Source organism: Cupressus sempervirens, chromosome 4, assembly GCF_028749045.1.
Source record: "Cupressus sempervirens isolate cs-2001-9-10 chromosome 4, ASM2874904v1, whole genome shotgun sequence".
Taxonomy (NCBI): domain Eukaryota; kingdom Viridiplantae; phylum Streptophyta; class Pinopsida; order Cupressales; family Cupressaceae; genus Cupressus; species Cupressus sempervirens.
Window position 1 is genome coordinate 882856086 of NC_143121.1, and position 27576 is coordinate 882883661.

A 27576-nucleotide genomic window follows, 5' to 3' on the forward strand; every position below is an offset into this window, starting at 1 on the left:
GTTGTTTCTATATTTTATAAGGTTTTCTTTAAGTAAAAGCTTTGGACAAGGGAGCAAGCTTTTGTGACAACAATACCCAAGCACAACCAAATCTTTGTAAAGAGGAGAAATAGAAAAAACCACATGGGAAAAAACCCTACTCCAAAAAGAGATGGAAAGAATTTTCTAGAAGATAAGAACAAAAGAGATTATCAATGTGAAGAACACCATTGAAGCATGAAGCTACAAACACTATCAAACTATTGATCCAAAGAACCTCCACTCAATAGAACGTGACCAACTAGAGAATACTAAGTCTGAAGAGTTGATCAATTGAAGTCAAAGATATCTTCATAGCCTTCAAAAGTAGGAATGAAAGAGTGTCCATATGGTAAGGATCAATCTCACTGATGGGTAATAGTAAAAAGTTATGTCACCTTTTAGGCTGACTTATCAGAATGACTGAATTTGAGTATTTCTATCCAAAACTTAATTTTGTTCAAACATATGATCTAGATAAATTCATTCTAGCTAAGTTATATATGGTCTCACACTTTTGCAATTGGAAATATCTATTAAATGCATGTTTTATACTAGCTTGTATCCAATTACTAAAGAAATATAATTATTTTAGAAAACTAATGTTTGAATAACTCTTACTATTTTTTATGATTTTTTTTAGTAACATATAAACACCATTTTATAGAGCTCAAAGTCAAGAATATTCTCATATAGAGTTTATAATGTTTGAATTAGATATAGTTTATTGTAATTAAAAAATTGTGCAAGTGTATATTTTAACACTCAAAAAGATGTAAATTTTGAGAAAGTAAAAATTATTAAATCAATTAAAAAGATTTTAAAATTATATGACGTTCGAGAGGAGAGAGTCCTATTTCATAATGTATAATTTTTTATTCTAGTTAGTATAGATTTGTTTTGAAAAATGTTGTGGGAGATGAAAACTATCGATTTCAAGTGAGTTGAAATTTGAATCATTATAAAAGAAAAAACATAGATCTAAAACCAATTTTTATTTTTGATTGTTCTAGCTATATATGTTCTCTATAACATAGTCTAAGTTCAAATGGAAATAAGTTTATTTCCATATAGTTTTGTGGTCAGAACGAAACCCTTAATTTTCAACATTTTTTAGAATGAAAAAATTATTTATAAAACTTAGAAAAATATATCAATTCCTATTCCAAATAATTATTAAAAATTAAAATCCTAAACTTCATCCATTTCTACGCATTTCATTAGTTTACATTATTTTCAAATTCTAAATAATAATACTAGTTTTATGTCATTGAAAATGAACAATTATACTTTTGTTAACCTTTTCCTTTACAAAAGGGTAACATAGGTTTGTGCTTTACCTTGATATGTATAGGTAACCAACCACTGAAATTGCCTAGCACATAGGATCAAATACTAAATACATAGCACACTACATCAAAAAAGAAATAGAACTAACAAAACTCCCTATAATATTGGAAAGTAAGACAAGAACACTAAAACTAAATGCACAATCTCCTATAGAAAGAAGAACAAGGAACATCAAGTCAAAAATAAGTACAAACACCTATAAAGGCATGTGTCATCAACACATCATGAGGCTAATGTCATGGAAGGAACACTCACTTGAGAAAGGAAGATAGCGAATATGGCCAACATGAAATCCCCTAAGGCACTTTATAATTTCGTGTGAGCACAACAAGACACAAAAATGTGCAAGATCCTGAAATGCAATAGAGTGGCACTTTATCTTAGTGTGTCTGCATAAAAAAGCTACAAAAGGATATCAACAAATATTAGAAGAGACATAAGGATGACACAACATATAGTACAACCCATGACAAATCATCTTAAGTTAAAAAAAAATTGATCCTCAGACCTGAAGCAACTAAGATATCCACCAAAATGCAAAAATACAAAAAAATAAAATTAATAGATTGTGCCTAGAGAAGAATCTAGAAAAATAACCAGCATCATTGGAGAGAATGCAGAAAGACCTTTCCAACAATATAAAGAATTCTCAAATCAAAGATTAAATTCTCAACGATATATCTCACAGAATGAAAAATAGTACTATTGGCTTTGACAAAAAAAATATATAGTTAAAAATAGTGTCTATATGAGCAAGTTATGGCCAAAACACCGAAGGCTATTCTGAAGGGCCAAAAAAGGGCTTGAAGTTATGATAGTGATGACATCATCAAAATGTTGGCCTAAACTTGACGACTATACAAATGTCACATACCAAAAATGACTTTCTAATGTGTTAGTGACATGGCATGTGGGCCCAAGGTGACTGGGCACTGAGGTGGATCCTAAAAACTGATGTGGCACAACTGGGCGATGATGGAGGTGGTGACATAGGCACTAATGTAGGTGTTGATATAGGTGTACTTCCAAAAATGCATGTGAGCATTGATGCAAGCACTGATGAAGGCGTACACCAAAAATGAATGTGAGCAATTTTCCTCAAAATCCATATTGCATGCACTTTTTCTAAGTGCTTTTTATTTTTTGATTTATTTTATTTTTTAAATGCTCCATTCTTTTCTTTTAAATGGAAAAAATAAATCATCACTCCTCTAGAAGCATGCCCAAGCCAAAGGGAAAAACTATTTTTCCTTACTAGTCAACTGTGTCCAAATTGAACAAATTTTATATGTAAATAAGGGTTTGTGGGTGCCAAGAATACAACATTGGGATTTGTTTGTGCTCAAAGTGCAATGAAAAAAAGTAACCCTCCAGATCCAATACAAATAACCTCTGAACAGTGCACATTTAAAAACTAATGTCAACCCCCTCATGGAGAATATGAACATGAAAGTTTGACACTCTGATACCATGTTGAAGTTGATAAAAGTTCAACCTCATAGCTTCCAAGAATCACTACATAAAAACAATTGTCACAAAGAGAGGAGCAAAGTTATGGAGGCTCAAATTCAAAGATCCATAGAAGATGAGACATTCTTTATGTGCAAAAAAGAATTATAAATTATATTGAATGAATGAATGTAATAAATAAAAATCAATCCTTATAAAAGGAGATCAAAACCCTAAGAAATAACTAACCTAGGTTACATGATAAAAATTAATTAAAAAATTAATTATTATATGTCTAAAGTTTAACTTTAGCAAACTAGAGATAACAAGTGAGTTTATTATTAAATTAAAATGATTTAATTAATAAGGAAATACTAAAGTATTACTCTAACAAATTCTATTGTATTGGATGTTTGGGTATGGAAAGGAGTTGATCACATAGCATTGTAAGATCAAGTTGTTGATCTTAGATCCTAAATAAATAGCGTATGGAAGTTTGTTGTAATCTAAACCAACACAAGTTGTAGTTTGGTAATTACATATGTGGAAAAAGTTTTTTTTGTGTTTTAAGTTTTTTTTTTCCTTTTAACTACTAACATGGTATTGCATGGAAACATATTTTTTAATTCTTAGACGAATTTTGTTTATTTAAGTAAATAAAGCTCTTATGAGATCCTCTTATTCCATTATGCTCATGGATGCTTTTGAGTACCATTAGAAATATAGCTTGCTAGATAACTGTTTTAAAATAATTTAAATATCTAAAACCTAACATTTTGAATACCTTGATGAACATTGTCAATCAATTTTTTTTCATATTTTCAATTGCAGTGGATTGAATCATCAAAGAACTACAAGACCAAACCATGAAATAGGTTGAGGAGCGCACAGTATGGTTCCCACAATGTAGCTTTTTATAGAGCCACACAAAGATGAGATTTTTTAAAATAATATCAAAGCAAAGCATCCATTGTCTACTGAGAGCATATATGTGTCAGTAATTATGTATTACAATCTTTGAAAGTTAAATGTTTAAACTTACAGTCATCTGTACTTGTCTTCCATATTTGTTTCATTTCATTTTGTTTTGTTTATGCATCTAAAGCCAAAACAAGAAATTCCTTTTATGAAGAATTAAACATGAATTTGAATGATAAGTAGGAGATAATTTCCACAGCAAGTCAAGTTCTGATATTGCTATCAAGATTTAACTGTGTGATTTTGAGCCAAACTCATTGACCCATGTTTCATGAATAGTGATTCAACATGAATCCATCTCTCATGAGAATAAATGGAACACTTAGCATTCTTTGGATCTAGGTGATGCTCACAGGGGTGAAGCACCGAGACTTCTTGGGAGGTCACCAATCCTAGTACTACTCCATCCTAAGTGCGCTTAACTACGGAGTTTCCTTCATGGTTGAACCCAAAGCTTGCAACCCTATTTGCAAAACCTTCACCAAGTGTTGTGCCTTATGAACCATTCATTAGAAAGCCCCTTAAGCTCATCAATTGATAAGTAGGAAATAATTTCCATAGCAAGTCAAATTGTGATATTGCTATTAGGATTTAACTATGTGATTTTGAGCCAAACTCATTGACCCATGTTTCATGAATAGTTATTCAACATGAATCCATCTCTAATGAGAATAAATGGAACACTTAGCATTCATTAGATCTAGGTGATGCTCATAGGGGTGAAGCACCGAGACTTCCTGGGAGGTCACCCATGATCCAATGAGTGCTAAGTGTTTCATTTTTTCTAATGAGAGATGGATTCATATTGAGTTACTATTCATGAAACATGAGTCAATGAATTTGGCTCAAAATCACACAATTAAATCTTAATAGTAATATCACAAAATGAATTTGAATATTACTTGCTTAATTGACTTGAAACGAAAAACAAACAAACTTGATTGCCTCTAAAACGAATACGTACAAAAATATGGACTTCATTAGTTATTGGTTGTACTAGATATTATTGATCCCTTACCTCAAACAAGACTAAATATTATGGTTTGATCAAGTAATATAAGATTGATTCCATTACTAATTATTTGGCACCCGTTCGCTCATTTGCCATTAAATCTAAAATTCAAATCACTTTTGAGCGATTTCTACAATCGACTTTAACTCAGGATATAATTTAATAGATAGTTTATTTACAAGAAAGAAAATAGTTTTACTTGAAATGAGCAGAAGCCACGAAAGCCTGACTGCCTGAATTCGAAATGTATACAAATATTTGGCGAGGCTTTATCGTTCTTGTTTGTGCAATGGCCATGGAAGATGTCCAGGCTGGCAGTAAAATCTAAATTTTTGGAAGGCTTGAATGCCATCCATTGAAACATTGTAGCGGCGCAATGTTTCTCTCAGCTTAATCCATTCTTCTCGCTCCTCGGCCGCTGTGTACTGTTGGACTGAGCTTTCTCCTTCCATATCTTCTTCTATGAAAAATTTCTTGATCATTCTTGTCTGGCTCTCCTTGAAGTTTTCTTCTTTGTTGTCTTCCTCCTTTTTCAAAAGTTTCATCTTGAGCATTTCCCTCATTTCCTCGTTTTCTTTTAAAACTTCCCTCATACCCTCCTGAACCTTCCTCAGAACTTCGTTCATATCTTCCTGGGCCTTTCTTAGGGTTTCCTGCATATCTTCCTGAGCCTTTCTTAGAGCTTCCTTCATCTCCTTCTGCTCTTTCAAAATATTTCTTAGACAATCATCTCCCTCTTTGTCCTCTGTTGTCATGTTGTCAGTTGACGTCTCCGATTCTCCGCTGCTGCCGTTGTAATTATCTATTTCTTTAGCGCTGTTGTCGATGGCGTCATCCTCCTTTGTAGTGGCGCTCTTCTCTTCTCCTTGAAAATTGTTTCTTTTCTCGTCTCCTTGAAAATTGTTTCTCTTCTTGTCAGTTAGCAACTCTTCATCGATATAATGCTCGACAATCTCTCTCAAAGAAGGCCACTCCTCAGCTTTCCACTTTATTAAAAGCTCAAATTTGTTCCATTTCTGCATTATTTGCATGAAAAGACCATTTTTAAATTTTTGGTTATAACAGGTAACATTTTGTGGCTAAGGGAAAAAGTAGTGATGGTACTCACTTTGATAAGAATTGTTATGAGGCCCCTCCATTCCCAGCACACGAAAATCCATGCAATGAGTTGAACTTGCCATCCTTCCACTGGGTTAACACCTTCTTGATGAAATGTTAGATACAAAATATTCCATGATAGGCGATGGTATGCCATGAAGCATTTCCACTCTCGCGGAAGTTTTCTACTGCGTGAGCACCGACTATGAAGAAAGTTAAAAACACTCCTTTCTCCAGGGGTATACCTTGGAATGAGCATTGCACTAATTATTGACGAGAGATCATCCATAAGACTTCGTTTGCCCCTGCTGCCTTCTTGCTTTTGTTGATCACCTGCAACAAACGTCACTAGAAACTTAGTAGTAACTAGTTATACTGTTGTAGTTTAGTAAATTGATAGACTTTTATTTGTTGCAGTAGAGCATGATTAGGTAGATATAAATTTAAATGCATTTCACATATTTTTTGGTATCGAAAATTAAAAGTGATTTGGACTCGGATACTCGTAGAAAACAAAATCAATATAATTTAGCCTGCCTATAAGAATGGGATCGGAGATATTTTCCGCACAAACAAGGTAATGCACAAACATTACTCAATATTTGTATGATCGCGGATGCTGTCTCTACTCAGAAACATTTTGAATGAAAATGGATTGGGAATTTTTTGACCATACATTACCAAATTCATCATACATACTTGAATTATGTATATTCACCTGTTTTCACAATGTCGGACCTATCATCGATCTCAATCTTTGCTTCCTGAACTCCGGAGCTATCTGCTAGCAAACATTTTGAATGAAAACTGATGGTGAATTATGGGATTGTGGCATTTACATAACACAAACCATCATCTAAAATACTGTGTGCACTTGAATGATAGGTTAAAAAACAATACTGACTGATAGAAAACGTTAATTTCTTCCAGCAGTTAAACTGACTATTTATCTAGTTTGCATCCACCGAATAAATATGATTCACATGCGGTAGTCATCAGTTAGATCAGCTTGTATTTATGCATGTAATAATGAGTCAGATCTCCAAGATCATCTCTTTTGACAGCTTAGAAAATATTAGTTTGTCTTCGGTAACAAATAGCTCCACCGTATTTCCTCATAAACTCACGGATATTTTGCATGAGATAAGGAGAATAATCTCCAAGTCAATTTCTTGCGCATCAGTCATAAACGACTAAGTTGTAATAATTAGGATTTAGCTCCACCGAATTCAAGTTAACTTGCTGCTGTTCATTCACAATTAACGTAGATAATTCCTCAAACGGTGATGAGAAGTCTCTATAAAAGAAAAGTTTTGTAATGCTTTTGAAGAAAGAAAAATATGAATGAAATCTGAGTTTTAATTTTATTTGCTGTAACAGCGTATTCTGATAGAGACTTATTTTAGTTTCTGTTATTTATTATTTATTATGTTATATATGTAATTGAATGTGTGCTGTAGCATGTCCTTTGACTATTAAGTCTTAATTTTTAATAATAACAATAAAGCATTATAAAAATCAGGATTTCTACAAATCTTGGTTTTGCCAAATCAAGATTTTGCAAATCTTCATTCTTATTTTTGAAATTTTATTTGAATGGTTTATTTCACTCAGAAAGATGAGTGTGAAAACATATTTTTATACATAAGCTTAGAGTTGCAGGACCAAGGGTGAAAACACTAAGATTGTTAGAGTGACGGGAGAGAGTATTTAGAGATTTTTCGCGAATTTGGAGAGGAAGTCGTTGCAGAAACAGTCTGGTATGTTGTGGTTGAAAACATGGCTCGCCAAACATTCTACACTCTGTGCTCTAAATTATATCATAAAGTGGTGATGCATTCCGATCCATCTCTGACATTCCTGCTTCGCAACGCCTAGCCTGTTTTACGAGAAACCCAAAAAGAATTTTCGGAGGGCCTCAGAGCAGCGGCAAAAGAGTCGAATGGGATTTCAAGCGGTTTGATGAAATTTTACGCGAGCATTGGTTCCCAGTATTTAGCTGTAAAGACAAGCTTGATGTTTTAAGCATCCGTCTTCTTTGGGCGGCAAAGAACGGAGATTTAAAAGTGGTAAAACTGCTCCTGGAGGGTGGCGTACAGCCCTCTGTAGCGAGTAATGATGAGAATGATTCTGCAGACTGGGGGGTAATGGGTGTCAAGCACCAAACTGGACTCTATGCCACAAAATGTGCACACTCCTCATCTGCCACAACGCAAGCTTGACAGTCAGAGATGTGTAATTAGGTTTTGATTAATTTCAGATATTTTGAGGAAGGGAGTGTAGAAACTTGGTTTTGAGATAAAATTAGAATTCAAAAATTCTAATTCTATTTTTCTATTTTCACACAATGGCCCCCAATTTTCAAAGCAAGTGTTTGCAAAAGTCAATTCAGTCTAATTCCTCGAACCAAACGACGAGGCTTCTGTGAAACTGTTATATATGAAGCATATTAAAATGAAGTTGATTAATACTATAACAATGTTAATTTTTATTATGTAAAAGTTGAAAATTGTGCCAAAGATGTTTGGTATTCAGCTTTAAAATGTTTTAACGTTGTGTAAGGAATAAAGAGATTTGTATTTTTCCGTGGCTTATTTGGTTTGCAATTTTTCTAAAACAAGCTATAAAAATTTAAGAGATAATACAGAATTCAATTTTTGAATTTTATGCTCGAAATTGTCGAAAGATTCATTAGCCGATAGGCTACTTATCTGGGGTTCCTTTGCCGGGAAGTGTCCTGTTCAGCCCGGCAAATGGTTCAACCCGATAGAGTTGCTCGGATTTTCTCCCCGTCAATTCCTCTGCTCGCCATGAGCCACCCAGTTGGGTTCAGCACGGAGCTGCTGGGAACAAGGCTGCCTGGGTTGGCTTCCCGCCAGTTGTTTCGGCTACCAGAGGCCACGGAGCTGTTACTATCCTCACTGCTGTCGTTACGGTGATAGGGTTTGCTCTGCGTTCCGGCCAACAGAGGTCACAGAGCTGTTTGTATTGTTACTGCTGTTATTTACAAGAATGAAGGAGTAAATATCATCCGGACAATCTTTTGAAATGACAAACGCGAGATCATATGTTAGGCAACCACTCATTCTTAAGGCATTTTGGACATTTTCTGCAACCGGGCTCCGTTATTGAGCTGTAGAAACTTGTGAGCCCTAGATATTAGATGTTGCCAAAGAGCGGAAAAGATGAAGAGCTGGCGGCAATAGCGGTAGCAGAACGAGTTTAGGCCAGGTTGCGTTTCTTTACTCCCTGTGATTCTCTGTTTCCAAATTCATACGGGCGTTTCTTTCCCATCTTCCTTGGATGAGACCAAACACCTGGCTGGGGTTGGAGTAAGGAGGAAGAGTATTTTTGGCCTTAAGAACATCAATGTATATGCCTTTGGTAAGATTACAATTCGACCTCAATTTCGTTGTCCTTGCAATTCTATGGGTACCAAATCTGTTTTCTGAATGTGGGTATTTATAAAGTAAAGAAATTGAACTATGGCGTAATTGATCAAATCTTAAGAGTCACTTGCGTTTTTGGCAACTTATGCGTGGCTATCGATCATAATGTGGCTACAGGATTGAAAATTTTCTTCGATTTCTTGTTGGTAATGAAGTGTCGTCTTCAGATCTCACTTTGATCGTAAGCCTACATTGTGTACAAGATAAACAATCGAAAAGAAGAGAAAGCTAAGGTTCACTGCTCGCTGATCGTTATTGTTTAACACGCCCATTAGATCGAACCCAGTCCAGACATGATTGTCATCCGTCGGAACTTTATAGCATAAAACACTGTTCTTTCCACTTTCCATCAAGTATGTTGACTGAAGAGGCCAAAACTTTGATATTGTAATAGAGTTGGGCTTTTGAAGCTGAAACGCTGATGTTTTGAGTTTCGATTTTTCTGCCAAAAAAGTTAATTTCATTTATTTCTGCTTTCTATCCTTCACACATTTGCTTTTCCTTTCCCATAGAAGTTTCCCCAAGTTTTTACTGGTTCCTCTATTACCCTGTTGAAATTCCCCCAAAAACTTCTGTCAATTCCCGACTCTACCTTATGCCTTTTTGTCCATCTAACTCTGTTTTCCGGGTTTTAAGTGCCATCTTTGGTGCCAAGCTTAATACTGTACCCTAAATTTTACAATACTAAACGAATACCGTTTCTGTGATTTCTCCTGATAGCTTTTAACTGATTTTGAAATCCATAATGGCCAATGTCTTTGTGAGAGATGCGAATTTCTTCTATTCAAAAATAAAAATACTAATCATAATATACACTGAAAATCTACAATCACTCTGATGAAATGAATAATATCTAGAAATGTAGTCTCTGTGATGAAATGATTAATGGCTATAGAGTTTGTGTCAATTCTGATGATAGATCACATGGTGTTATCTAGAACATTAATAAAAAACTCTTTCAAAAATAATCTGAAAATAGAAGTACTAATCATAATATATGCTGAAAATCTAATCACTATACGCTGAAAATCTAATCACTCTAATGAAGTGAAAAAAATCTAATCACTCTGATGAAATGAACTATCAAGATCATAGAAACAGAAGCGTTTTTTTTCCTTTAATCTGTCAACATGGTTACAGAATCAGGTGATTTAGACTTACTCTGATTTCTATTCATGAGCAAATTTAGATTACTAGGACTGCACCCAATTTCTATTGAAGCCATAAAAATTGGCGATCCTATTGATCTGAATCTTTATAAATATATGAAATCTTGATGTTAATTATTAATGAGCAAGGAAGCTTAGATACCAGGTCCTCAAAGGGCAATCGGAAAAATCAGCAGGAAGGTCAAAAGGGAGGTCTATTGCTCGAAGGACTGCCGGCAACCCAATATAGTTGTTTCATTATATTGCTTGAGAATTCTATGAGCCGGAGCTAGATGCCTGCCGTTAGGGAGGAAATAGACAACTCAATTCTATTCCAGTTCAATCAGCAGGAAGGACTTCTATATCCTCCACAACAACCAGACCATCGGTACCTCCAGTAGTGAACAATTCAACTAGAAAGGAAGTCCAGCGCCAGCAGCAAACGAAGGCCAGCAAATTGAGAAAAAGAATGCCTAAGATGTGGATAGTCCTAACTATGGCAGAGAATAGGACACCCTTGGCTCCTTAAGACTTGACAACCCCGTGAATAACAGTATCTCAATGTCGAGTGATGACAGGAAAAACAATATTTAACCTTATGAGATGCTTTATGATTTCTTGTTGGTGCTTGAAACAATTTATTGACTTGACGTTTATTGTTTAAGCTTCGTTATTGCCTGTCACTTCCAAACATGAAGAAGTACTTCCATGTGCAATTCCAGTAATATGTGTTATGATTATCATCTCTAATCTCACGATGCTTCGTATACCCCTGATTCTCTGCAATTAATCGGCATAATCTTGGACGCGCAGGGGCAAGTGCTAGTTTTATTTTATTTCATGTTTATTAATGTTTAAGTGGCTGCTGTAAGTAGTTTGCTACTGTTAGTTTTCTTTTCTATTGTTATTATTAAATTATATTTATTTTGTCATCTGATTTATTATATACTGGTCTTGATTGGGAAACTCAAGACAAGAAAATAAACCTAATGTAGGTAGCTTATTAAACTTCAAACCTGGACCTTGTGGCCTGTCGGTTGTCTCGTGTATCTCTGTCTTTGCTTCTTCAACTCCTGAACCTTCTTCTAACAGACATTGTGAATAAAAACATATGGATAGTGAGTTATGTGATTGTAAATTGCATAATTAGTGTGTATTTAAATAATATACTCACCTGCTTTCTCCATTGTTTTTTGCTCTTCCTCTTGTCCTAACCCTTGTTGGACCATATCTGTACCTGTTCAGGGAATTAACGTTCTCAGGTTAAAATTATTACTATACTGTGAAGTAATGCGTAGACCACTATTTTATTTTTCTCTTCCTCTCTGTTCTGCTTAAAATGGTTGCATCTCGAATATTTTCACCTGAAACGCCCAAGGCTCTTTGTAGTTTATTTAGAGATTCTTCAAAATATTTCTTTCTTCCTTCATCTGTTAAAGTGGTGCAAATATAACAACATTAAAATGGAAGAAACAGAATTAATCTCTTGAAGTGGTGCAAATATAAAACGTGACTAATTCCAGTTATGTAGAGCTAGAAATATGCACCTTCTCCAAATCTATCTTGAGTAGCAGTTAGTATTTGGAACTTGGGATTATCTTTTCTACGCCCTTGACCACCGCGTCTTTCTTTTTCTGCTGCTGGATCCGTAGACGCTTGTGTAGCATCCCACATTGGATTATCTTCTCTACGCCCTTGACCACCGCGTCTTTCTTTTTCTGCTGACACTTGTATAGTATCCCACATACCTAGCTGCCTTCTTAAAAAGTTATTGGACTCTTTGTCACTAGGGTCTGGTAGGTGTAGCGGCAGCTGAACTATCTTTCTTAAATATTTTTCTGCTGACTCCACATTGAACTTGTTATCTCTTCTATTGTTGTCCCCGTACTTTCTTAATATTGCCCTTTCGATCATGCTATTCTCCATGCTCAGAATAACATTGATATGACAAGTGGCCAAAACCAGATTCGCTGCTGATAATACCTGCTAGTTGAGAGTTATTAAAGAAATTTATAAAATTACATAGTAATATTTGATATTTATAGCAACTGCGAATATATGGGTCTCTAAATTTATACCTTCAGAATCACATTTTCATCACAACGATCAAGATCATCGACAAAGACTATTATCCTCAACTTATTACCGAAAGCAGGGCGCATCTTGGGAATCTTTGTCCGTGGAACATAGTTCTCATCCCAACTCCATGTAATACAACACCATATAAAAGCAAACACCTCCCACTTCAAAGAGTGTTTATAATAAAGACTTTCTTTCAAAAAATTGATATCATCAATAACCTTCTGATGATAACCAAGCTTTTGGCTATGGTCTGGGAGACATATGTAGTCCACAACTTGAGAACTGATAGGTTTCACAAAAGACATAACTGACTTCCCTAAACCCCAAGCAGCTACAATCATGGATGCTGGCACACCTCCGTATTTAAGTTTCTTTAAACCTTTATGATTCTCTGTATCAAATATGAACCATACAATGGAACTGAACCAGATGGCCACCATTAGTGCAAAGAAAAATGGAAGGATCACTCCAAAACAGATGTTGTCTCTGCGGTTTTTCCAATTATATGTCCAGCTAGTCCTCAACTTATGCGCCACTGTCATGGTTGCCTCCAATTCTTTGGTAATTTCTACGGCAAGACCAGCCCACGCCTCCGTTTCATTCCTGTAATGCCATGCATTATAACGTACAGTCAAAATGGCAGGCGGACTTCCATGCAACGAGTCTTCCTCGCCTGGAATTTCACCGAGTGTTTCACTTTCAGGTCTACTTTCGTCCTGTTCTTCAATCTAAATCTCAGAAAAGCACAACAATTAAGTTAAATATACTCAAAAATGAAGATTCAATTGATCATTTCTTGAAACTTGTATTCATTCAAATGTTTAAATGTAGATAATAGATCCACATAAAGTAGGTCCAACTCTCTATTTTAGGTTTACCGTTGCATTCTATGTACGATACTGAAGTTTTAGAAAACGATGGAGCGTTGCATGGACGAGGATGGGTGGGAACATCCGCAATAAAATCAAAGACAAATACAATTATTGTTGATCTTCCTTACCATGTGACGTCGGTCCATGATGGCCAAGAACTTAAAAATCTCATGATATTTGGGTTGATAATTTTCTAAAAACTCATTTAACTTGTCCAAATTGGAAGGCGCATCTTTCCCCAGAGCTCGACTTAGTGTCTTCCAAAATTTACGCAACTCCGATTTTTTTTAAAATTTTGTAACCTGCAACAGTCAGTATAGTGTAGTTACTCTTAATTGAGAATATCAACGAGAAATGTCTGGATCAAAGAACACTAAACAACTTAATTCGACTGGATTCAATTATCTCACTCCACTTATTATTCCTCTATCATTAACTTCAGGTTGCATAGAAAATAACAAAAAATTCAAACAATCTGCTATAAATAATAAAAATCTATTGTCCACAATCTATATTTTAGTCGATAGGCTATTTGTGGGAACTTTGTTCTCGGAAATTAAATTTTTGACGAAAAATTTAAAATATTTCTCGCTAATTATTTAGTGGCCAATTTTTACCTCCCTCCACTTTTAACTCTTGTTTTGATATTTATTAGTTGTTATCTCCATTTTTAACTATTGTTTTTCTTTTTCTATTTATTAGTTGTGATCTCCTCATGTTGTGATCTATTCAGTTAATTTTTAATGTTTAAAATTGATTTAGTTTTTAGTCTTTAAATTATTTTAATCTATCTTTTTATATTAGTTTAATTTTTTCTTTAAATATTATTTTTTAATTTCTATAATTTATTTAGTCAATAGAATATTTATTAAACATTTTTTTTTGTATTTCTCTTATTAATTTTTCATAATAAATTTTTTTATGGTTTTTGTAAATGATTTTTTTCATATTTGATAAATTTAATTTAAGTAAATAATATTTATTAATCTATTTAAAATATTTTAGTAAATATTATGTTATTTAAATTTAAAATTATTAATAATCTAATTTTTTCACATAATATTATAATTTAAATATCCACTTTTAACTATTGTTTTTCTTTTCTTATTTATTTAAAAAATAATTATTTGTGATCTCCACATTAGATTATGCATCTCTATTTATTAAACTTTTGATTTTTTAAATTGATTTAGGTTTAAGTTTTTTAATTTTTTAAATTATATATATATATATATATTTTAAATATTGTTTTTTCAGTTTCTATAATTTAGTCAATAGGCTATTTGAGGGAACTTTGTTCCCAAAAATTAAATTTTTGATGAAAAATTTGCAAAAGTTTCGCCGAAAAATTGAAAATCCTTCCCATTAATTATTTACTGGCCAGTTTTTATCTCCCTCCACTTTTAACTCTTACTTTGATATTTATTAGTTGTTATCTCCACTTTTAACTATTGTTTTTCTTTTTTTATTTATTAGTTGTGATCTCCACATTCTGTTAACTTTTGATTTTGAAAATTGATTTAGATTTTAGTTTTTTAATTTTTTTAATTTTTTTTAATATTAATTTTATTTTTTCTTAAAATATTATTTTTTAAAGAATGATTGATTGTAAAGAGTAGATGTGAGATGTTTCACCGCTGATGTTGGCCGCAACTTCCTGTTCTTCGATTAGACTGTGAGGTGAGCCGCTTGGAGTTTCTTCTGTACCTGAGCGATCATCCCTCACAAGCGGCTACATTAAACTTCCAACCAAAAAGGTGGCATCGCCAGACGGAAGGACTGATGACAGTAGAGGATAGATGGATGTCCCCGTGCATGCAGATTTATCAAGTGATATCACTCCACCTCTTCCCATTAGCTCAGGTTTTCAATTTGCATTTTTAGTAGGCTCTGCACTTAATAACTCGGCATCTCCCGTACCCACTTCGACTGCAACAAATATTGGCCCTCAACCCATTTCTTGTGGCTCTTCTCCTCCTGTTAACCCTACTGCCTTCAAACCCAAAATGTTTTCGGAGGCAGTGGCTCAGTCTGCTGGAATTGTCAATGTCAAAGCTAGGTTTGTTGTCACTGGTCTTGACCAAAATGAGGCCGCCCCAACTGATAAGACCCTTTTGGCGTCCTCGCTACCATTTTCTTTAAACCCTAATTCGAAGATGATCATCGAGATTGTTAAAGAAAAGAATAGGCTTAAAGATACTGTTATTTTCTTTGCTACTGTTGAGATAGATAAGTGTCCTCCTCGAAAGTTTTTGGATGATTGGTTCCACAATTTTTGGAACATTAAGCTAGGTTTTCATATTTTATTTTGCAGACAAATTCAAAAGGGTTTATTTGTTATTTTTTTGCTAATCATGAAGCTCAGAAAGAGGTATTAAAAAAGCAATACTGGTCAGTTGGGTCGACTTCTTTTCATGCATTAGCTTGGACCCCTAAAGCCACCCATGAAGAAGTTTTAGCTTTGTCTGCTCCTAGATGGATTCTGGTGAAAAATGTTCCTCCCTTTCTCTTGCATTTTTTGCCCCAATTATTAGAGCCCTTGGGGAAAACTATAAGAATGGATGACATGGTTAGGCTTGTCCCTCATATGGATGCTAGGGTTCTCATCTCGTTCCTCCCTAGTAAAGAAATTCCTCCTGTGATCACTGTGAATGTGCTCAATGAATGTTTTGTTTGCCTTGTCGAAATCTTAGGAGGTTTAAATGCTTGCTTTCTGTGTAGGAAGGAGGGTCACTTCAAAAAGGATTGTTCCATTATTAAGAAACCCTCAACTAAACCTATCAATAACCCTAATCCGCCAGTAAACTCTTCAGTTCTTTCTTCTTCTATTGAGCAATCTTCAAAAAAAGTCCCTGAACCTCTGATTGTTATCCAGAGTACACCTCTGACTAATCTTCTACTTGTTTTGCCACCCCCATCGGCTTCGGGTCCTGAATTAGATGATGGTTTTACCCTAGTTAGGAACAAGAAACACAAAGGGAATAATGTTAGCAAACCGAAGTTGAATAACCCCATTAGTATCCCTGTCCGTCCTCCTTCCGCTATCTCTTCGCAGAACACTGACATGATTGTTGTTTCATCCCCTATTGATAACTCTATTAAGCCTACTTCAAATTCTTGAAAATTGCCGCCAAAGGTGTTTAAAGAAATAGAGGATGATTATTTGTTTGAAGTTATTCCTACTATTGGTTCAACTCTGAATATGGATATGGATTCTTCAGATTTTGATATGAATCCTAAACCTAAGGACCCTACCTCTAAAAGGTGTGGGAGGCCTCCTGGATCCAAGAATAAGCCTGTGGTTAAAAATGTTGGTGACAACTCTAGCATTGTTTCTGCAAATGATGCGTGTCTTACTCCTATTTTTGGTTCTCAATGAATTTTTTATCTTGGAATATTAGGGGACTTGAGTCTCTTGATAGAAAATTTGTGGTTAAGCGTTTGTTAAATTCCTTTAATTTGGTTGATATTTTCATGATGCAAGAAATCAAATCCGTCGGTTTCACTCTTGAAACCAATCTTAATTATATTTGGCCTGATGCAGTCTAATCATAGCAGAGGTAAAGGAGGCATTGTTGTCCTAGTTAATCCTAAATGGGGTTCTTTCATTACTAATAATGGTGTTTCCCCTTGTCAAAGGGTCGTTTGGTTTATTATAAGTATTAATAATAGACCAATGGGATTCTATTCTATACATGCTCCTAATGATGCAAAGGGTAGAATCTCCCTCTGGAATTGGCTTGTCACCCTTCTTGATATTCCCTGGTTGTTTGGAGGGGATTTTAACATGGTTGAATCCCAAATTGATAAAGTTGGAGGCAATCCTTTCATATGCAAAGATTGTGAGAATCTTCACTGGTCTAAATTTATTTATTCTAAGAATTTATTTGACCCTCTGGCCAATAACAAGGATAGTAATCCTGGATTATGGCACACTTGGTGCAATTTCTAGCAGGGTCATGCTAGGATATATTCTAGACTTGATCATTTTTATGGGAATAAAGACTATTTCTCTTTCCTTCCTGATCACATTGGTAATGTTGTTTTGGTTACTGCTACCACGTTGTCTGATCATCACCCCATTTTCACACGTGTTAGTTTCAACTCTACTCCCATAAGACAGAAGCCCACCTGTAATAAGTTTATTTTAAATGCTAAACTTCTTCAGGATGAGGATGTTCTTTGTGCTATTCAAATTATCAAGAATATTAATTAGTTTAATCTTAAGGGCTCCTCCATGACTGATAGATGGAAGGCTAACCTTCTATCTTGGAAATGTTTTCTTCAGACTATAGGGCAAAAGTTTGCCAAAGGTTATAGATTCATTGAAAAGCGGCTTTTCTTTGATCTTCAGAATGTTGAGATAGAGGTTTAGTCTGATTCCTCTAACCGAGATCTTATGAATAAGGTCCTTATTGCCAAAGATGCTCTGAGTAGACACCAACATGTCAAAATCCAAGGAGCCATAATTCGGTCTAGAGCCAATTGGCTTTAGCATGGGGATAGAGGATCTAAATTCTTTTTTAACCTTCTCAAGCACAAGCATATTAAAGAGTCTATCTACAAGCTTGTTATTAATAATCAGAAAATTTCATACCCTATTAGTATCACTTTGGCTTTTGCTGACCATTATAGTAATCTATTTTCTTCTGAAGATATTAGGGAAGCTGAAGATGTTAGAAGAAAATGAAGGGTTATTATTCCTAAAAAATTGGACTCAGTTGATATTTCATCCCTTTCTAAACCTATCTCCATTGATGAGATTATTGGTGCTATAAAGTCCCTTAAGGACGATAAGGCCCCTGGGCCTGATGGTTTTTCTATTGAATTCTACAAAGCCAATATTAGTTGGATCAATAAAAACTTATTGGATATTTATAATGAGGCCATAAACATTGGCTCCCTTGGTTCTGAGATTAACAGGGGAATTATTAAGCTCCTCCCCAAGGATGGGGATAAAACTCTTATCAGAAATTGGAGACCTATTACTCTCCTTAATGTGTCTTATAAAATTTTGGCGAAAGTTTTAGCCCTTAGGTTGGTCCACATTCTCCCTAAGTTTGTTAGCTCTACTCAAACTGGCTTCATTAAAGGCAGATATATTTTAGAGAACCTTATCACAGCTTGGGAAGCCATGGACTGGGCTAAATGTTCTCATCAAAACTCTGCTCTGTTGCTTCTTGACTTCGAGAAAGCCTATGATAGGGTTGAGTGGAATTTTATAATTATGACGCTTCAATCGTTTGGATTCCCTTCTTACTTTTGCAATGCTATTCAAATCCTCCTTAGAGATACTTTTGCTCAAGTGGAGATTAATGGTTCTCTTTCTGATCCTTTCCCCCTCGAGTGATCTATCAGGCAAGTCTGCCCATTAGTTCCTTCTCTTTTTGTCATTTGTGCTAAAGCTTTGTACTATATCCTCAGGGATAACACTATGTCCTCGGAAGTTAGAGGTCTTTAGCTCCCTAACAATGAAGAGCTTATAAATAGCCAATTTGCTAATGATACTGCACTCTTCTTTGAGCTCACTGATAATAATTTTTTTAATCTGCAATCTAATTTGAATATGTTTTGCACCATCTTTGGTGCTCGCATCTCTCAAGTGAAATCTATTTTTCTAGGGTGGGATGAGCAGCCTCCTGGTTGGTTTTCTCAACATAATTATCAATGGGGATGTCCTAATAGAATTGTTAAATATTTTGGTATACCCTACTCAGTTGATCCTTCTCTTAAGGATATGTGGGATTGGGTTAAGGCTAAGATAATGAATAAGCTCAATAAATGGCACAACAGGTCTTTGTCTCTTACTAGGAGAGTTCAATTTTGTCGAAAACTTTTGTCCTCTTATAATATCTATTATTCTTCTACTTGGATGTTTAGTAATTATCAAATTCTTGAAATTCAAAAGGCTATTAGACTTTTTCTCTGGTCGAATGGAAAAGCTAACAGAAAATTTCATAGTGTTAAATGGGAATGGTGTCATATAGATAAGACCCTGGGAGGGCTAGGGCTAAAAGATCTTAAACTGCAAGGAATTGCTCTTGCTGCCAAATGGATCTTTCACTCTTTGGAGGGTGACAGTCCTTGGAAAGTCTTTGTTAAACATAAAATTGAGAGAGGTTTTCCCAAGAAAGCTCGTTCTTGGAAGAATCTCCCTTTTTGTGACTTGATTGTTGGTAATTTCCCTGTTGTTGTTCAAGGTTCTGCCATATTTAAATCCATTTGGCATGCTTGGGAGCATGTTTGGTTGTTTATTACCAATAAGGAATTCTTTAATGATAATTACCTTCATGGTGAAAGGTCCATTTGGTGGAACTTGAGCATAAATGATAAACCCCTCGCCCTCTACCAGGGTTGCTCTGCTAAGTTCTGGGCTAAGATTGGTATCACTCAATTTGCTAATATTTTTGAGCATGACACTCTTATTCCTTGGGTGGATCTCAAGTGTAGATTTAATTTACCTGATTGTCATAAAAGGACTTATAATTTGATTTTACAAGCTGCTAAGGATATCCTTGCCATTTACCATGTGGATTCGTATAGATACCTTAAATGCAAATGGCCGGATGGTATCGTCTTAGACAAGCTAAAAGCCAAGAATATCTACAAAGTTATTGATCACAATGTTGGTATTCTTGATCATCTTAACAATTTATGGTATTGTTCTTTTGATGTTAAAACTTGGAATAAGCTTTTGGATAACATTTGGAAAAGCCCTGTGGAACCTAAAATACAATGCTTTAAGTGGTTGGTTTTACTTGACAGACTGCCGATTAAAAGAGACATTCAGTCTTCTGATATTTGTAATATTTGCAAGATGCCTGATTTTGGTAGACACATTTTATTTGATTGTCTTTTTGCTAAAGAGTTATGGAGACTTTTTGGTATTGTTTATCCTATTAATGTGAATATTATTCAAATTGTTATTGGCTATATTAAAGGTATTAGTAAGGATGCTAATTTTTTCTGGAATATTTTATCTTCTAACATTCTTTGGCAGATCTGGAAGTGCAAGAATGAAGGAAAATATCAAGGTAAGTCAAGGGTTCTTACTGAGTGTTATCATAAATTCACATATTTTAAAATCTTCTTGTAGATTCAAAATACCATGATGATTGAGAAGGAGAAACTCAAGAGGTTTCTCAAAGATGGTCAAGCCAAGTTTTTTGTCTATGAGCTCAAGTATGGTTATCAATGGCATAGGACTTTGGATGATCTGTGGATGTTTGAGAACACTTGTTGGAGACTGAACTAGGTGATAAGAAGGAACGAAAGTTTCAGTAAGCAGGAGATCTTTATGTTAGCCCAAATTCAAGAAAGAAAGGACATTGTTTGGATGGAAGGCCCACTCGGTTGGTCCGCGTGGGTGGATACCTACCCTGATATTCTGCATTAGTACCTCAGTTGTTTAGTTCTTTGTTGTTCATGTTTTTGTATATTTGTACAGTTGCTACTGTTGTTTTGCTGTGAGGCAATGCCTCTATTCTGATACTCAGTGAACATTGTTCTTCTTCTTTTGGTACTCTCTATAGCTAATAGAAAAATATTATTTTTTAGTTTCTATAATTTATTTAGTCAATAGAATATTTATTAGACATTTTTTTGTATTTCTCTTATTAATTTTTCATAATAGAATTTTTGACAATTTTTTTAAATGATTATTTTTTCATATTTGATAAATTTAATTTAAATAAATAATATTTATTAATCTATTTAAAATATTTTAGTAAATATTATGTTATTTAAATTAAAAAATATTAATAATCTAATTTGTTCACATAAGATTATAATTTAAATATCCACTTTTAACTTTTTTCCTTTTCTTTTTTTTTTTAATAATTACTTCTGATCTCCACAAATTAGATTATGTTGTGATCTCTATTTATTAAACTTTTGATTTTTTAAATTGATTTAGGTTTTAATTTTTAAATTACTTTTTTTTTTTATTAGTTTAGTTTTTTCTTTAAATATTATTTTTTCAGTTTCTATAATTAATTTAGTTAGTAGAATATTTGTTAGAGATGTCACTATTTTTCTTTTTTGTATTTCTCTTATTAATTTTTCTTAATAAAATTTTTGATAATTTTTTTTAAATGATTTTTTTTCATATTTGATAAAATTGAATTCAATTAGAAAATATTGAAATTATTGAACACGTTTGTTAAAAAACTTTTATTTGCATTATTTAATGTTCATTCTACATTTTTCTCTTAAATCTCATATCTATCAGTGCACTCGTTGTATGTACAAAAGCATGTGACTGCTAGTGTATACTATGAGCGCATATGTTATAATAGTAGTTTGATTTATATAAAAACATATATTAAATAGTATTTGGAGGTACCAACCTAAATGAGCGCCCTAGTTCAAAAATTTGAAGAGATCATCTTAGCTCTAAAATGTTGAAAGTATATCTAGAGCAAACAAAAAGAAATTGTAATGAAAATGATGTTGTAATTCTTGTACTTGTTTTTCTATTTATTGGTGATTTTACACCAATTATTGTATGTGGAAAGTAATTTGAATAAGTGCATGAATATGTTATAAGATGCATGGAAGAATGTGCATATATGATAGCACATAGGATTTATAATTATTCATTTTGCAATTTAAAATGCAGCAATAGATGTAAAGATGTGTGGGTGGTGTATATAAGAGTACATAAATTTTATAATAATATTATTGTAAGATGCAATGCACTAATAGTATTGCATATTGTATTAGTATAAGGTTTGGGTCACTTGTATGTGGTATTGCTTGTAAACATTAAAGTAAATTTTTTTGAATAAAATATAAGTAAATTTGTGCAATTTGGTGTGTATCATAAACATAAATGTATCAATACTTATTTACTTGAATTCTTCATTATACATAATATAGTGAAAATTCATTAGTGTGTGATACAATTACGTGGGTCATTTGTGTAGTAATTATCAGTCAACTAATTTTTTAAAAATTAGGGGTGAGGAGAGTGGTAAATGTACATGGAATGTACAATTATTCTAACATGTTTGATTATTGATGCTCTTCCCCAAGCTTTTGTGTAATTATTACTAAATTTGTCTTCTCTATTGTCAATATACAAACCAGTGGTGGTCTTTCTCATCACTTAGCCTTCTTATTAGCTGATAGGCTATTTGTGGGAACTTTGTTCCCATAAATTAAATTTTTGACAAAAAAATTGCAAGTTGACCAGAAAAGTTGTTAGTTTGGCCAAAAAATTGAAAATCCTTCTCGTTAATTATTTACTGACTATTTTTTTAATCTCCTTCCACGTTTAACTCTTGTTTTGATATTTATTAGTTGTTATCTCCATTTTTTACTATTATTTTTCTTTTTCTATTTACTAGTTGTGATCTCCACATTAGCTCATGTTGTGATCTATTCATTTAATTTTTGATTTTTTAAATTGATTTAGATTTCAGTTTTTAAATTATTTTAATTTTTTTTTAAATATTAGTTTTTTTTTTTTTAATATTATTTTCAAGTTTCTATAATTTATTTAGTTAATAGAATATTTGTTAGACATATTATATTTTTGTACTTCTCTTATTAATTTTTCATAATAGATTTTTTGATAGTTTTTAAAAATGATAATTGATAAATTTAATTTAATAAATAATGTTTATTAATTTATTTAAAAGATTTTAGTAAATATTATGTTATTTAGATTAAAAATTATTAATAATCTAATTTGTTTACATAAGATTATATATTAAATATCCACTTTTAACTATTGTTTTTCTTTTCTTATTTATTTAAAAAATAGTTACTTGTGATCTCCAAAATCAATCCACATTAGAGTATGTTGTGATCTCTATTTATTAAACTTTTGATTTTTTAAATTGATTTAGATTTTAGTTTTTAAATTACTTTAAATTATTATTTTTATGTTAATTTAAGTTTTTTTTAAATATTATTTTTTCAATTTCTATAATTTATTTAATCAATAGAATATTTGTTAGAGATGTCACTATTTTTCATATTATTTTTTTGTATTTCTTTGTAATTTTTTTTTTTTTTTAAATTTAAATTTTTTTTTTTCATATTTGATAAATTGAATTTAATTGTAAAATCTTAAATTATTGAACACGTTTCTTAAGCAATATTCAAATTTCTTAAATATTGTAAATTTTATATCTATGTTTTAATCTTCAACTTTTTTATTTTTGTATTTTCATTTTTAAAAAACTTATATTTCCATTATTTAATGTTCATTCTACATTTTTCTCTTAAATCTCATCTCCTATCAGTGTACACACGTTGCATGTACAAAAGCATGCAACTGCTATTTAATATATCTACTGTCCTTTTAGAAAAATTTAAAAGTAATTCTTTACTATTGTACTTCAAATTTTTACATTATTCTGCAAATCTTTTTTCCAATAGTACACTTGATTTGGCCACAACTATTTATGCTCCTCTATTGAACTATCATTTTGGAATAAATACTCATGTTTCAATTTGAAAGTTTTATCATGGCACATAATGTAAACATTATTACAAATCGATTATGATCTGTAAATAAAGACATCTGATCTATGAATGTAGTTGTGCGTCTACCTCTGCTGCGAAGTTGTTTACTCGTTCACTGAACATTTTAATGATATCGATTGTATGAGGGCCATCCTTCCTTTCATCTGCTATTTTCCTACGCTCGCCTTGCCCAGTCACAGATAATTTGGATTCGCCTTTTCCAGGCAAATTGCTTTCCTCAAACAAATTTTTGAATGCTAATTGTGATGCTGTCTTTAGAAGAATGCTCTCTGTCTGACGGCACGACTCTCATATATTAATGTGACGTGAGGTAAAATAAAATTGAGGAAAAATATAAATTTATTAATGTGTAATAAAAAACTATAAAGAACAGAAACTCTAAAACAAAACGATTACCTGAATCATAACACTTGATTTGCCCATTCCCCATTCTCCGGAAATTCCAACTGTAACAGGGGATTTCACAAAAGGATTCAAAAATAGCGCAGCCACACCAATGGCGAAGGGACTCCGTCCTGTTATAAAAGCTAACGTTAGGAAATTCGTGGGTCTTGTATTATTAAACTATATAACTACGGAGTTGTGGTAATTACACCTACCTAGATTATCCTCCAGGGCGGGTTTGTCAGTCCCTTGTTCAACCAGGGTCTTTATTCGCTTCAGAACTGTTTTAAAGAATTATAATAAAAAATATTATTCACAGCTCCACACTCTTTTGTTTGACTGGAAAAGAAAAGTTATAAGCGAACATACCATCTTGGACATTGTTTTTTTCTTCTGTTGGGAGACTGGCTTTCCATTGATCATCATCAATGAAAGCAATATTACCGCCCCTGGTGAGGCACTCCAGTGTCATATCCATATCGCCTAATGTTGCCGCCATTTTAAGAGAATTCTCCGGCCCTAGTGTTTCCTGTATTTTACCTTTCTCCTGTCCGAGATGTTCTGCAAGCAAAGAATTGGGGTGCAAACCAATTCCAACTGTGGAAGTAAACAAAAGAAGGCCCTTTTGTTTAGTCGATCTCTCATCCGACTTGTAGTGGCTCAAAAGTACCTCAGCAATTTTAACGGCCTGATCGCCATCTGCTTGAGTAGCAAAATCTAATGCGGTTTTACCGTCCGAATCTCTTTCTTTAAGTGGGTCGGCTCCCTCCTCAAGAAGCTTTTTAACAACTTCCACGCGACCTCCACTGGCAGCTTTATGCAGTGCTGTTTGACCCAACACGTCTGGAGCCTCCACACAATTCTTACGATCTAGTCCTGACATCTCTGAAAGAAGCTTTACCACCATGTTAATATTGCCTCTAGCAGCAGCCACGTGCAAAGGGGTTGCTTGGCTGAAGTCTTTAACAAAAAAATAATTTCTACCTTGCTCTTCTAAAATTATGCGTAAAACATCGGTATTGTCATGAGTCCCAGCTACTGCATAATATAGAGCACTCTGTCCGTCACGATCCTTGGTGTCTACCAGATCTCTGTTAGCCCCTAAAAGCTTACGGCAAAGCTCTTCCCGTCCAAGGAAAGCTGAGACATGAAGCACGTTTCTTCCGTATTTATCCACCGCTAATAATTTCCTGGAGTTTATACTTTTTGGTTTTTCATTATCCAGCAGTGTCAAAATAATTCGCAGTGCTACCTTCTCATTTATACACTCGGCAGCGTGATGGAGTGCTGTCTTCCCATCATCGTCTCCTTGAAAAGGATCGGCACCTCCATCCAGCAGCTTCTGGACGAGCTCCACATACCCCATTCGCGAACTCTCCCGCAGATACGCAGTCAGAGGGTGCAACTTCGCAAAATAAGATTCTGGCTTGCGGGACATTGAGAGCAGCCACACCACCACATTCACATTTGTGTATTGAATGGCATAATCCACAGGCGTCTCTCCATTGTCGTCCTCGATATCCACCAAACAATGGCCCTCTTTATTAGTGTCCTCTCCGTCTGCTGAAATTAGAACGCGAACAACCTCATCATAGGACCGCCGCAGTGCCATGTGAAGCGGAGTGTAACCATACGAATTCTCGATGGTCAAGCTCGCCTTGTATCTAAGGAGGAGCGTGCACATAGTATCGTCGCCATTTTTAGAAACAATGTGCAGAGCAGTCCTATGTTCAAACCCAATCGCATCCACACGGCTTTGATCATCTTGTGTACAGAGTAACATGTCCGCGATTTTGTATCTATCTAAATCATGCATCATCTCTGCTGCATAGTGCAATACTGTATTTCCATTTTCTTGAGATACTGCAGAGGGCTGTACACCCCTCTCGATGAGCCCTTTTACCAGACTTGCATCTGCATCGAACGCCGCTGCAAGAAGAAAGGTGCTGAAAATATCTGGGGATTTTATAGTATTGCCTAAGAACACCGTTATTACTTTACAGTCAAACATTGGGAACCGCTTGCCGTTGCCCTCTTTTGCCGCTGCTTCTACACTCTTCCATACTTCATTTAGAGCTTGCCCTACATAGTCGTAGGTGTACCGAATCATGTTTCGTAGTGATGAATCAGAATACATTACCACCTTTCTATATAAATTTCTTGACAGAACGTTGAATGTTTGCCAAGCCATCTTTTCCGCCGCAACATACCACACCGTTTCCGCATCAACCTCCTGTCCAATGTTTTGAAACATCTCGGAATCCTTTGTAAGGTCACTTCCGTTGATGACAGAAGATACTTCTTTAACAATCTTATCTATAATCTTTCCTTGCTCTGAGTTTATCGTGGAGGCTCTCAAAGACTCTTCGGTCACGACCACCAAGGCGTTCAAACGTTTTTGGAAGTCAATCTGAGGGAGTGAAAATACTTCCGCTCTCTTTGCATGGAAAAACTGCCATTTCCTGGCTATTTCGCTTATTGCTTCGCTTGCATCTTTCGTTGCATTACCTTGTATCTTGCCTCCCATCAACCAATAAAGGACCTCTTCATTCGAGTCTTCAGAGCATAACAAGAACGCTGCATTTCTTCCCTCTTCACTCAAATCAGGAGCATTGGAATATAACGCCGCCTCCCTGTTATCTGTTGCAGACAATAACCCAGTTTTTACATTGCAACATCACCACTAACTTGACGCTTTGAAAACTCAAAAAATAAAATTTTGTCATTCTTTATTACGAAACTACTTTTTTTTCAAGTAAATGAAGCGAAAAGGGGTTGCACAGACCTGTGTTGGATATCTCTACTTTAACGAGTAGCATGTATCCAAGACAGCTTCTGAAACCCTCTTCAACTTTGAACTCGTAACCTCGGCCTCCGATCCAGCCATCTAGTAGACGAACTCTGTCCCAATCTTCTAACAGATTACTCTGCCTAATCAAGTCCAGATTAACTTTCGTTTCTTCCACACTTGCCAAACGCCATCCGGTTGGTGTTTGGGAGCTCCTTTCCAACTTTCTAAAGGCCATATTCACCTGGTTATCACACCCAAGACAGAACAAAGAGAAGCATAATTTGGCTGAATGTGCTTCTGATTTTTTTTTTTAAATGTAAGATTTACATTTTAATTTTACCATTTAAACGTTTCCCCAAGAAAATTGGAAACTACAGTACCATTGTACAAATGACGACTGGAATCGTAAAGCTACAGGACCATTGTACAGTATGTACAAATCAGAAAA

The 27576-nt window shown here is 34.2% G+C and overlaps 2 protein-coding genes across 4 annotated transcripts; both read right to left on the minus strand.

Moving 5' to 3' along the window:
• Window positions 1-4962: 4962 nt before the first annotated feature.
• On the minus strand, window positions 4963-12689 carry LOC149564214 (uncharacterized). Of its 2 annotated transcripts, none has more exons than XM_089827288.1 (8): window positions 12581-12689; window positions 12050-12485; window positions 11867-11932; window positions 11677-11739; window positions 11525-11587; window positions 6624-6686; window positions 5916-6238; window positions 4963-5823 (listed from the first exon to the last, which is right to left on the minus strand). In XM_089827288.1, the coding sequence occupies exons 1-8, from the start codon at window positions 12662-12664 to the stop codon at window positions 5077-5079; spliced, it is 1845 nt and encodes a 614-aa protein (XP_089683414.1). In that variant the 5' UTR covers window positions 12665-12689; the 3' UTR covers window positions 4963-5076. The 2 variants fall into 2 exon arrangements, with proteins under 2 accessions (XP_089683414.1, XP_089683413.1); XM_089827287.1 differs by having other exon boundaries at window positions 11519-11587.
• Window positions 12690-23893: 11204 nt separating this feature from the next.
• Window positions 23894-27441, minus strand: LOC149564215 (uncharacterized). 2 transcript variants are annotated; one of them, XM_089827289.1, is made up of 5 exons: window positions 27123-27441; window positions 24707-26977; window positions 24553-24618; window positions 24350-24468; window positions 23894-24226 (listed from the first exon to the last, which is right to left on the minus strand). In XM_089827289.1, exons 1-5 carry the CDS (start codon window positions 27361-27363, stop codon window positions 23996-23998), a joined length of 2928 nt encoding a protein of 975 aa, XP_089683415.1. In that variant the 5' UTR covers window positions 27364-27441; the 3' UTR covers window positions 23894-23995. The 2 variants fall into 2 exon arrangements, with proteins under 2 accessions (XP_089683415.1, XP_089683416.1); XM_089827290.1 differs by having other exon boundaries at window positions 23894-24222; window positions 27123-27439.
• Window positions 27442-27576: the final 135 nt, after the last annotated feature.

What these genes read in the sequence shown, in the direction of transcription:
- LOC149564214 (XM_089827287.1), bottom strand. Translation starts at nt 12,664, where the DNA reads ATGCGCCCTGCTTTCGGTAATAAGTTGAGGATAATAGTCTTTGTCGAT. An exon ending in ATGAAAATGTGATTCTGAAG is followed by an intron (nt 12,486 to 12,580) that starts GTATAAATTTAG and finishes CTCAACTAGCAG; the next exon opens with GTATTATCAGCAGCGAATCT. An exon ending in AAGAGCCTTGGGCGTTTCAG is followed by an intron (nt 11,740 to 11,866) that starts GTGAAAATATTC and finishes TTCCCTGAACAG; the next exon opens with GTACAGATATGGTCCAACAA.
- LOC149564215 (XM_089827289.1), bottom strand. Translation starts at nt 27,363, where the DNA reads ATGGCCTTTAGAAAGTTGGAAAGGAGCTCCCAAACACCAACCGGATGG. An exon ending in AGTAGAGATATCCAACACAG is followed by an intron (nt 26,978 to 27,122) that starts GTCTGTGCAACC and finishes TGTCTGCAACAG; the next exon opens with ATAACAGGGAGGCGGCGTTA. An exon ending in AATCAAGTGTTATGATTCAG is followed by an intron (nt 24,227 to 24,349) that starts GTAATCGTTTTG and finishes TCGTGCCGTCAG; the next exon opens with ACAGAGAGCATTCTTCTAAA.